Consider the following 13258-nt stretch of genomic DNA (forward strand, 5'->3'; position numbering starts at 1 on the left):
AAAAAATGACAAAATCATAGAATTTGCAGGGAAATGGATGGCGCTAGAGCAGATTATGCTTAGTGAAGCTAGCCAATCCCTAAAAAACAAATACCAAATGTCTTCTTTGATATAATGAGAGCAACTAAGAACAGAGCAGGGAGGAAGAGCAGGAAGAAAAGATTAACATTAAACAGATACATGAGGTGGGATGGAAAGGGAGAGAAAGGGAAATTGCATGGTAATGGAGGGAGACCCTCATTGTTATACAAAATTACATATAAGAGGTTGTGAGGGGAATGGGAAAATAAACAAGGAGAGAAATGAATTACAGTAGATGGGGTAGTGAGAGAAGATGGGAGGGGAGGGAGGGGGGATAGTAGAGGATAGGAAAGGTAGCAGAATACAACAGTTACTAATAGGGCATTATGTAAAAATGTGGATGTGTAACCGATGTGATTCTGCAATCTGTATTTGGGGTAAAATTGGGAGTTCATAACCAACTTGAATCTAATGTATGAAATATGATATGTCAATAGCTTTATAATGTTTTGAACAACCAATAAAAAAATAAATTAAAAAAAAAATAAAATATAAGGGGCAAGCAAAGATCCAAAAGCAGAGAATTATATCCAACATGCCTGATAAAGTCAGCCACACATTGTAGAACCTATCCATACAGGCATTAACTCAAGTTTTAAAACCATCTCATATTTTCAGGTGAAGTACTACCCCCTTGACATTAATTGAATTAATTTAAATAGCATTATTTTGCAAAAGCCCAGTCTTTGGTTCTTAAACTACATATACGAAAAAACAAATCCGATTTCACTAAGGATTAAACTACAAAAAATAAATTATTAAGCTAAATAAATAATGAAAGCATGCACTAGTCTCCTAATAGTACAGGATTAATACTTTGAAGGTGAATGATGAGTGACAAATATTTATGAGTTTGGTATTTTATTAGCATGAAGGAAAAGGATTCTATTGATTTCTGTGCTTGCTGCCTGATCTATCATGAAAAATTTTTTAAATACAACTAAGAAAGAAGTTTGGTCATAGAATTATGTCACATTTTATAAAAATGTTACAAAAAAATAGAAAATTATTAGAAAAACGTTAAAAAGCACTATTACCAAGCCAAGTGATCCTTAAAGCCACCAAAAGGTAAAAGCCACAAGCCTACATCACTATCTCTGTGAAGAAAGAGAAACATTTTTTGAGAGATTGAGTTTTTGCTAAAGGTCACACAGCTACTAAAGGATTGTATCATATCTAAACTATTTAAAAACTACACATTCATTTATAGTCACTATAATATGTAACCATAATATGTGACAAATTGTTAAGGTATATGTTTTTTCCAGTTATTTATCCCATGACAGCATTTCAGTGCTTTTTTAAAAATATTTTTAGTTGTAGATAAACACAATTTCTTTGTTTATCTTTATGTGATACTGATGATTGAACCCAGGGCCTCACAAGTGCTAGGCAAGCGCTCTACCACTGAGCCACAACCCCAGCCTGTTTTCAGTGATTTTTCAAACTATTTTTCCTTACTATAAATGTAGGATGCTTCCAAAGATAAATGAACTTTAAATATTTAATAATCTGAATCTCTTTGATGCACCTTTACTTATAAAATGAATGTATGGGCTGGGGTTGTGGCCCAGTGATAGAGCGCTTGCCTAGCATGTACGAGGCCCTGGGTTCAATTCTCAGCAACACATATAAATAAATAAAATAAAGGTCCATTTACAATTTAAAAAAATTTTTAATGAAAATGTAAAATTTAATTCTGCTTTTGACAACTAAAGCTCTTAACTGTACAAATCACAGACCCACATAATTTCACATGACAAATAGTACACTAAAGAACTCATTGGCTTCTCAACTTTTTAAGTCTTGCTATGTTATTCCTATTTCCTTTACCTTTTAAGTAGATCAAAAACATTTTTTAAAAAAATGACTGTTTATTTTACCCAGAGTAAAATGTGTATCAAGCCTGGTGAGGATGGACTGTTAATCTCTTCATTTTATTGACCTATTTCAGTTTCAGCTCATTAAACACAGACATCTCAATGATCAAAAGAAAATGAACCAAATGCAACTTAGTATTACCTTACTGAATAAGAGTTATTCAAAAAGCAAATAAATCTGAACAGGTAATTTAATATTGACAGTCTTCCACTTAAAGAATATAGATATAATGAATAAGGACATTCAAAAGTAATCTTTTCTCATTCATTTCATTTGATCAATACAGGCACATTTGTACACTTTTCATTCAACACTCTTCTCCGATTGTGTCTTTTTTCCAAACTGTAAGACAAGGAAAAGCAGAAGATCAAAAGGACAGCTGCAAAGATTATTTAATTATATCTCCTGAATAGAACTAAATTGCCTCTATAGAATTATGAAAACTAAAATAGATTTGGTCATCACAACACAGAGGAAGAGAAAAAGTAACTCAATCTCAATATCCTAATATGAGTAAAAAAATCTTAACAAAATGAGAAATGTTTAATAGCTCTTAAATATGACTACATTAAGGATTAATATTTAGAATATATAAAGAACTCAAAAAACTAAACACCAAAAAAGAGCCCAATTAACAAATGAGCAAGTAAATTAAACAAACACTTCACAAAGAAGAAATCCAAATGGTCATCTAATATATGAAAAAAAATGTTCAATATCAGCAACAATTAGAGAAATGCAAATCAAAACTACACAATTTTATTTCACACCAGTTAGAATGAAATGGAAGCCATCAAGGATACAATAAGAATGGAGAAGATGTAGAGAAAAAGGAACACTTTTACACTGTTGGTGGGATTGTAAATTAGTTATGACCAGTATGGAAATCCTTATGAAGGATCCTCAAAATACTAGGAATAAAATCACCATATGACTCAGCCATCCTACTCCTCACTATTTATCCTAAAAAATTAAAAGTTATCGTACTACAGTGATACACACATACCCATGTTTATAACAACACAATTAACAATAACCAAATTAAGGAACAAGTTTAAGTGTCTATCAATGGAAGAATAGAGAAAAAAAAACGTGGTATATATAAACAATGGAGTTTTATTCAGCCTTAAAGAAAACTGTAATCATGTCACCTGCAGGAAAATAGATGGAACTTGAAACCATTATGTTAAATAAAACGTCAAACTCAAAAGGTCAAGGTTCTATGTTTTCTCTTACATGTGAAAGCTAGAGAAGAAAAAGGAAAAGAAAGGTAGAAGGGGGGATTGGAAATCTCATGAAAATCAAAGGAAGAGAAGTAGAGGAAAGGGGACCAGGGCATGGGAGGCAGGGAAGAAAGAGGAGGAGTGCTGGAGAGTTATATTGGCCAGATTATATTGTTATATTGTATGCATGTATGAATGTGCAACAACAAATCCCATCATTATATACAACTATAATGTACCCACTAAAATGTAGAAAGAAGAAAAATATAACAAAATACAGCTTTTAGTAGTATTAAAAAAAAAAAAAAAGGAAGCCAGGCATGGTGGCACACACCTGTAATCCCAGCAACTCAGGAGGCTGAGGCAGGAGGATTGTGAGTTCAAACTCAGCCTCAGAAACTTAGCGAGACCCTAAGCAACTCAGTGAGATCCTGTTTCTAATAAAATATAAAAAGGGGCTGGGGATGTGGCTCAGTAGTTAAGTGACCCTGGTACCAAGAATAAAAAGGGGTGAGGGAATAGGGTAAACATGCATGAATATAGAGGAAGGGAAAAGATATTCAATCATCCAGCCAAATAATATTTCTTATTTTGCAAGGTGCAAAAGAGTGCTAGGGATAGCAGTGATGGTCACCCAACAATATGAATTACTTAATATATATCATAGAACAGTACAGTTAAAAATGATTAAGAGGATACATTTTATATTATGTGTACAATAAAAAATGGAAAAAATAAATATGACTGTATTTGAAGCATATATAATTGAATAATTGAATACTATCAAAATGTGTGTGTTTTATTAGCACCGAATTAAGTAATTCTTCTATTTAGGTAAGATTACTTCACATTTCTTATAAGATATCCTAAACAAATAATGAATCACACTTCATGCAGGAAAAAATATATATTTTATATATATATATATGAAAAGAAGTCTTAAAGACTAGATATACCAAAGTATCCATCAACCAATACACAGTGGAATACTGTTCCACCTTAAAAAGAAGACAATACTGTCATTTACAACAACATGGATGAACCCAGAAGATATTATGTTAAGTGTAACATGCCAGGTACAAAAAGACTATTGCTGCATGGTCTCACTCATACGGAATCCAAAAAGAATCTCATACAAGTGGAGAGTAGAATGGTGGTTACCAGCCATCATTTGAAGGAATGTACTAGTTTGCAAAAGTTATTGGTCAATGAAAATAAATACAGTTCGAATAAATCAAAGAGATTTGTTGTCTAGCATGGTGAATATAGTTTGATAATATATATTTTGTGAATTAATAGCAATTATTTTCTTAAATGTAAAGGAGGGGAAGGCTGTGGCTACCACTTGGTCTGCTTGAAGTCTAAACTTCAAGTCAGTATCTTTTAAGAATGATCTTCTCAGCTTGGAAACAATTCCACAGATCAACAATAAGTCTTTCTCCTCCAGCACAGAATTAACAAAGATGGAATATAGAGAAACTGAATCATTTTCTAGTTCTCTGCTATTAATTTCAATGTGAAAAATCTAATTTTGCAAGAAATAACATCCAAACTAAACATAAACCACCTAATTCAGACCCAAATACAAATAGTATTTAGTCACCTTTATTTTTCTCTAGCCTCTCAACAACAGGTCAATAAAATGCTGAGGCAGATCCATCACACTGGCTACATGATGACAAATAAGCTGTGCAAATGAATCCTTTAAATGTTAAATAATTTCCCTTTCTTTCCTTCCAGGACATTTGAGAAACGTTCTTCCATATATTTGTCTGGTAATTTATTTATTCCATTCAAAAATATTAGATAGTATAGATAAAAATTCCTTTACATTTAAATTTTTTATGATTATATGTTCTTTACTTATAAGCTTACTACATTTAAATTTAAAAGGGTCACTTTGGGTCACTTTGTAGAATTTGTGACAAAGTTACCTAAGAAAAAAATAACAAAGAAAAAATAACTATGAAAACAATTTACTGAGCAACACAATCACACTCAGATTATATTTTAATATATTTTGTCTATTATATTTTTCATTATATTAACATCAACCAAAAATTATAACTAAGCACAATAAATGAACTATTAGGTAACTATAAATATAAAACTAATTATACACATTAAAAATGCATTGATTAATGTTGGCCTAATAACAAAACAAAAAGAGAAACCAATTACAGAGCTTGATCTCAGGTAGCCTATGGTCTGCTTTGACTCTGCTTTATATTAGAAATGACTAAGTATTGGCCCATATGCAGTGAGTTTCAAGATTTTAGGGTGGTCAAGAAAAAGACAAGATCACAAGGTAGAAGTGGTAAACAATGAGCTTTATTTGGAAGTCCCTCATGAGACCTTCTAAGGATAGTGTTTCAGGGACATTGCAGAAGAGGAAGAGCCCAAGAGAACTCTCAAGGGAACAGGGAATTGGAGGGGACTCACATGTCTAGGTGATATTCCTCAGCAGCAAGACATGAAGTCTCTGGGTCCCTGAGAGCTAAGAGAGACAGCCATGGCTTGGGGTCTTTCATAGCCCCAGGGGTTGTTTTATCTACCGTTTGCAAATGCTGGGTGCAGTTTTATGGGCTATGCAAAGTAGGCAGGCTCTAAATGGCTAAAAATACATTTAGTTCAGCTATGTTTAAAGCAATTGGATGTGAAAATTTAAAGTTAGGCCCTAGGGGGCTTTAGGCTTTGGTCACAGCCCACTGTGAAGAATAAAAAAGAATGGAAACCCTTTATTTAACCCATTTATTTAATACCATAAAACATTAAAAATTTTCCCTGTGTACTAGTTACTGAATCTCAAAGGCTTACTGCTAGAGGTTAACTTAAGAATCAGAGAGATTCAAAAGATGTACCAAGATGCTCTTGGCAGTTTTACTAAATTAATAAATATTTCAACTCTTACTCTGAGCCAAGCTGTGCTCTAGACACCAAAGAGTCTACAGTGAAAAAAGTACACATTACAACCAACTACATCGTTTGCAGGGCCCAGTGCAAAATATAAAATACAGGGACTTTTGTTCAAATTTCAATATGGTTACAAAAGAGCACTAAACCAACCATGGGGTCTTTCTGAATGTGGAATCCTATGGGACTGCACAAGCTGAGCACACATCCATGTAACTGGCCTTAGTAGATATGGTCTCCATTTTCATTATGTACTCAATCTAGTGGTGAAAGATCTTGAGTTAAAAGAAATAAATGCAGCATCATAATAAGTGCCACATGGGAGACAAAAGCGACTCCACAATAACTGCTGTAATCTAGTTTAGTGACCCTTAAGAAAGTTCTCTCTGAATGGCTGACATTTAAACTGAAAATTGAAACATGTAAATAAGACAGCTGTACAATCTCTGTATGTGTGTGAGAGAGAGTGTGTGAGTATGTCTGTGGGGGTCAACAGTTTGTACAAATTCTTGCAAGTTGTTCTCAACCAAGATGATTTTTCCTTCTACAAGACTACAGGCAATGTCTGGAGACATTATGGGTTATAATAAGTTAACTTGAGAGCTGGTAGTATTGTTAACAGGATCTAGTGAGTGGATAGTTCTTCATTATGAGGGCCTATTCTGTCTATTATAGGATGTTTAGAATAGGCCCTCATAATGAAGAACTATCCATCTCCACAATAGTGTGGAGGCTAAAAATCTCTAGTGTAGAATGAATGCAGATCATATGTGAAGCTGTGATGAAGTAAGATTTTTAGAGATGTTTGCCTTTCCTGTCCTAAGCCACATGACTTTAGGGTAGTGAATACTAGAAACCTACATTTCTAAGAACAAGGGAGAATTTAACCTATACTATGGTGATTCACTAGAGTACCATAGAGCCACCAAAAATATGCTTAGATAAATGTTTAAAGGCATGGGAATAACTGATACTATATCAACTATACTGATACTGATACTATTACTAACTATAACATATTCATAGTTGGAAAAAACATGTTACAAAGAAAGACAAAAAGATTCTATGTTCTTTCAAAATGATATATGTTTAGCAGAGGTTTGATGCCGGTGCTGAAAAGAAAACACAAGGAGTTCTGTGGTTACTTGAATATTACAATTATTTTACTGTATTTCAGTATTTTAAGATTTCAATAGAATGTGTATTATTTTATGAACCATAAAAATACAAGACTTCATTTTATTTCTATAAAAGCACATTATACATTCAATTTACATGGTAGCCATATGCAGACCTAATACAGCTAATAAGAAGCTTTATATTTTTTTAATTCACAGAAAAATGAATAATCATATTAGGATGATTTTAGCAGCATAATTAGTAAAATCTAAAATTTATTACAGATAAAATGTAGAATTGAGGATAGTTGGACTCTTCTAGTGGAAGGTCAGACTTCTATGAAAAAAAGATAGATATTAAAAATGGCTATTTTCTATTAAAATCAAATTTTATCATTACTTGAGTAGACCAAGTACCACATTCATAAAATCTATTTCAACAAGGCATATGTTTGAAATCTCCCATGACTTCATTTTAACAAACTGACAGTTATGCCAAAAGACCATTCATTTATAAATCATATATAGAAGACAACAATGAGACAACACCTCTTGAGACTGTGATGCAAGCAGACATGGACAAAGAGACTCTGCAAACATAAAATTACTGAACATTTTCCTCTTTGACCTACTCTGGTTACCATTGCCTCTTTCATTAATGACAACTATCCCCACCTTAATCTTCCTAATACCTAGATAAAAGTTACCAAGATAACCAATTCCTGAATTGCCCTACTTCATTAAACCCTGCTTAATTATCACCCAGCACAAATATCACCCAGGACAAATCCTATACAAAACCTTCCCAACTGCTTATTACCAAAATACCTATGGCTCCTGTAGTGTGCAATCTTCATTGTTGCAGCAAATAAAGGGAACTTCATTTATTTGACCACAGTCTTGTTTCCAGCAGTTCTTGCATGGTGGGCTCCAACACAGGGCAAACCTCACATGAATAATACACCCCTATGGCAGACCACAGGTCTCAATTTGAGCTTTGGAAATTTGATCACCATGATGACACAGTTCAAATAGGAAAAAAAGGGGTTAGTTCATGAGAAACAAAGTCCCAATATTTTTTGATTTTTGATTGGGGACTGAACCCAGGAGCACTCTATCGCTGAGCTACATCCCCAACCCTTATTTGCCACAATCCTCCAAGTAGCTGGGATTACAGGCATGGGCCCCCATTTGAGAAGAAGCCCAGTTTGAGACTGCTGTCAATGAGTGCCTCTAGCCACTAGCCAGCTAATTATGTGAAACCTTAAATTGCACCTTATATACTATTTTGTCACTGCATACAGACAGAATAGTGGCGGTGGCAGTGGAGGTAGTGGCTATGGATGCTGCTGTAGCTAGCAGTGGTTCCACCCTGTTTCTTTCTTAGTTTTATTTGTTAACAATAACCCAAAAAATGACAAAAACCTAATAAACACCATTTTGGACAGAAATATTCCCAATTTTAGAAATGATCATTTTGACTGAAAAAACAAATGATTATAAAATACATATTTGATACACAGGGATATAAATTTTGAGTTAAAAACTTAAAAATTCATCCTTAAAAATCAAGTAAAGTTAAAATCAAGACATGAGATAAAGAATTATGACAAGAATATATTTAAACACTTATGTGCCTGGATTTGTGTCATTTTACATACATTATTTCATTTCATCTATGCAACCACCTCTTAGACTATTTCCATTTTATAGATGATGAAAAAGAGGCTCATAGATAACTGATTAACAGAACTACAAAAGGAAGAACCGAGTTTGAGACTAAAATCCAGATGTCTACAATTCCAAACTTCAAGGTTACCAGGTAGATTGTTTCCCTTGGATGTGAGAATGAAATGAACTGTCCTTGGAGTGATTATAAGATTTGATTTTAACGGAGGCAGTTTAAAACAAACAAAAAAAAAAGCTACAGAGTACTACTTAAAGAGTCTAATAATATTAAAATTTCATCAACCTAACCTATCATGTTGAGGAGGCAAAGTCTAATAACTCAATTGAGGCTTTCACAGTTCAACCCCCACCCCCCAACACACACACACAATTTTAGTTTTATCAGCAGCTAAGTGAGATTTATTTCTTAATGAAAAGAATACACTGAAATAAGAAAACACATATTTATAAGTAGGTATTTTGTATGAGGAGAGAATTATCCTAAACTGAGAATATCATCTGGTGGTACTGAATAGGCATTCAAATAAATATTAATGTGTTTTAAAATGTTCTTGTAGCCAGGTGCATTGAGGGTGTCAAGCGCACCTGTAATCCCAGCTGCTGAGGAGGCTGAGGCAAGAGGATTCCTAGTTTGAGGCCAGGCTCTACAATTTAGCCAGACCCTGCCTCAAAATAGATAATGATAAGTGCCAGAGATGTGGCTCATTGGTAGAGGGCCCCTGCATTCAAAGCCAAATACACACACACACACACACACACACACACACACACAGGGATTCAATGTCCCCAAACAAACAGATTTCCTGTGGTTTGACAAGAATGGAGTGCATGGCCAGAAAAACAGTCCAGGGAAGACCTCACTGCTGGGTAGTACTGAGTGCAAGTCTCCTCACCTTGGAGACTCAGGCAGAAAACGGATTTCAGACAAGAATTCTCCACAGTTCTTTGTTCAACCAACAACCTCACAGCATTCAACCCTGTGTGTTGGCTTCATAATCACAGTTAAAGAGGTGCATTGTTCCAGTAAGATCTGAGTTAGTTCCAGACACCTGCTATTGCGTTGACAACTGAGACCTATTCTTCCGGACAGAAGGAGCACTGGATCTGCTCTCAGGGGACAAAAATTTGCGTGATGAGGACTGGGAAGAGGTGATAAAAACGCAGGCAAAGGGCGCTTGCAGGAAGCATATTCTACACTGACCACACTAACTGTATTCTTTCCCTTTGGATCTCTGTTATCTTATCCATGCTAAGTGGCCCCCCAATAGGTTGAGTTTGATCCGCCTGTTGCCTTAACATCTATCAGGCTCGAAACTACCTCGGGGTTCCGGAAGACACTGTGCAATTTGCGCTCCTGAAAGGAAGGGTTGGTGCACCGAAAAAGCCAGGAGTACCGGGTCAGGATCCTAATTACAGAAGAGATCAGAGGGGCTGCCCTTGTTAGTGGCCCACTCGCCATACTCCAACAAAGGCGCATAATGAAGGTCTGTGCTTTTAGTATCCAAGTTGGGACGACTAATCCAATTCCTTCAGTCTGTGAGAAAATGGCAAACCCAGGACACCCCGGTGACATTCTGTCCCCCAACAGAAACAGGGTCAGACCGCGCTGTCCCCACACCTCTGCTTTCCTAGCTCCTTCCAACCCATCATCCGAGACTAGGGAAGCCCGGGCCGGCTGCGAACGCCCAAGCTCAGAATAGCCGCAGGCGCATTAGGGAAAGCCCGGAGCCGCGCAGCGCACGGGACGTTCCCCAGGCGCATCCCCAGAAGCCTCAACGGGATTCACCTTGCGCGGCTGGAGGGCCCCAAAGGTCATCTTCCCGCGAAGTTCCACCTCCGAGAGCCCCGCGTACCGCAGGGCGAGCGCTCAGAGGACCGCACCGCGCCCAAGTGCAGTGCCCTGCGCCGGCTAGCGGCTCCTTACCTGCCCGCGGCGAATCCGGCAACCCCTTGACAGCGCCCACAAACCGCCACTGGAAAAGTTTCCGAACTTCTTCACAGGTCTGTCCACCCTCGCTTCGGGTAGACCCCACGAAAGCCAGAAGAAGGAGACAACGAAAGCCCATGCGCCAGGTCTGTGCGTCCATCATCGGTGTCCCGGCCCCCCCCTTCCCACGCACTGAACCCCACTCTCCCCACGCGCCCTGCGCGGCAGGCGCTAGAAGACGGGCAGCGGGGGTTTTCGGGGGTGCGATCGGACGTCGGGCGCTGAGGGACTGCGCTCCGACACTGGCTTCACCTGAGGGACTCAGCTTTCTCTTCAGTCCCGAGGCTGTGCCACTAGTTTTCAGGCTGATCACTGCCAGGTGTCCCTCCCCAGCCCAGGCGAGTAGATGTGGCACAGACGAAGAGAAGCGTTGGAGTCAGCCGCGGAGAGCCGGCAAGCATCCGGCTCTGTTCACTGCCGCCGCCGCAGCCGCCGCGGGCTCGGCTCACAGCAGCTAACCTGGGATGTGCCCGCGCGCCGCGCTCCACGGGGAAGCCCCGCCCCCGACCCGCGTTCAGGCCCCGCCCCGCCCCGCGTTCAGGCCCCGCCCCCGGCGCGCGGCGCCTCTCAGCACCGACTCAGACGCTGTCAACCCGGGTCCCGCGGCTGGAGAGCCATCCGAACAGCCACGACTGGTGTGAAGAATCAAATAAATAAAAGCAAAGGGAAACCGTCGTCTGAGGAAAAAAGGGAATGTTTGAAGAGAATCAGAGAATACAGGACATAAGAAACATCTATTGAAACTAAAATGAAACATTTCTCTATAAATTGTGTTCTCTATTCATAGGAATTTGTATTAAAATTGCATGAAATGGACCAGGGCATAATACAAAATACTATTTTGCAGGAGGCCTAATAGCACTTAGGTTTCAAAACAGTACATGTGAAGAGTTTTTTTTTTAATTTTTTTTAATTTTTTGTTACTGCTTGAAGATATTTTTCTATAGCATCACAATTTTCTGAAAGAATTTAGAAGTCATGAGAATTGGAATCAAATATTATCACATTCTTATCATAGTGAAGTCTAGTTTATTCTCTGATCATTCTTTAACATACTTTACTTCAACAATTTGTTTCTATGGAGGCTTTACTGAGTTTTTATCAGATTCTGAATTTCTTTGAAACATTTCTTAGAAAACAACTAAGGTAAGAGTGCTCAGGGAAATTTCTCATGAAAAGGAAAAAACAAAGACTTTTAGCAATTTAAAGATGACAAAAGAATTTTGTCAATTTACTGTTTACAAACAGAATTCATGGGAAACCATAAACCAAAAGGCAAAGCATGTTTTGGAAATGTGATTGTCTCAACAACTTAATCTGTATGAGTGACAAAGAGTGTCGAATCTTCAGCTGTGGCCACCTGAAGAGAATGCTCCTCCAGCAGAAGAAAACTATTTAAAAGCGTTAGGGGACTATAAATACTTTAACCACTTTAGGGGAATTTCATCTCAAATCGGAATGCTTGCCTAGAGATAGTGTTGAATAATTTTAAGTCTTAGTTAAGTGTCATGGGGTTTTTAATGGCCATTTGATATCAAAGACAGCACTTTCGGCAGGAGATTACTTGCTTTAAAATCATTCCAGGGTGATGGCTGGGACACTGTTTCCCTCTGAAATACACTCACTTGACTTTTGACATCCATTCGCTGAATATTAGACTATTTTCTTAGAACATCTCTTAATAAATCTCTTAATAATAATCTCATAATAAATGGGATCTCTTAACAAATGAGAATAGCACTTGTAAATTCTAGACCTTCAAGCAAAGCTTTATTCCAGAAAAGAAAATTTCCCATGAATATCTTTTGCTTTCCCACCCCCATCATGGAAAGGATGCTTGGAAGTCTATGGGAAGAAATGAGGAAATTTTTATAGTGAAGTGTATATAGTAAAAATTATATAGTGTTCATGTACCAGATAATATGTTTCCTATGAACTCTAAATCACTTATTTAATCTTTACAATAACCCTATAAAGCAGATACTACAATTTTCATTGTTTCATAGATGAGGAAGCAGGCACCGGGAGGTAAGATGGCTTGCACAAGGTCTAAGATAAGAAATCAAACGGGGGCATGGGAAGCCAGAACCTGTGCTCCTCAGTCATTCCCTGCTATACTTAAGCACCTAACAGGTTATAGTCAATTACACTAAACACTGTCTATCATACTTTTTTACTAGTAATATACATAATTTTTATCTACATAATTTTATTCTGTAGAATCACTTATAAGTTAATATATGTCTCATAAATTCCTAAGTTTTCTCAGAACTACTTTATTGTTACTAAGATTTCTCCCTGATAGAGTTAATCACCATAGACTGTGAACATTAAAAGAAGTTTTATATTACCTGGTACAATTCATT

At 37.0% G+C, this 13258-nt stretch overlaps 1 protein-coding gene across 2 annotated transcripts in view; it reads right to left on the reverse strand.

Annotated features, from left to right (window-relative positions):
• Gpc5 (glypican 5) overlaps positions 1-11386 on the reverse strand; it is a 1301425-nt gene extending 1290039 nt beyond the window's left edge. Inside the window, exon 1 of one of the 2 annotated variants that reach the window (XM_015484160.2) lies at positions 10830-11385. In XM_015484160.2, the coding sequence (XP_015339646.1) occupies positions 10830-10995 (166 nt within the window). In that variant the 5' untranslated portion in view covers positions 10996-11385. Of the gene's footprint in view, positions 1-10829 lie in introns of both variants that reach the window. The other variant, XM_048800753.1, reaches the window with a different exon arrangement.
• Between the last annotated feature and the right edge of the window lie 1872 nt (positions 11387-13258).

The sequence above is a fragment of the Marmota marmota genome, unplaced genomic scaffold, assembly GCF_001458135.2.
Source record: "Marmota marmota marmota unplaced genomic scaffold, marMar, whole genome shotgun sequence".
Lineage (NCBI taxonomy): Eukaryota > Metazoa > Chordata > Mammalia > Rodentia > Sciuridae > Marmota > Marmota marmota.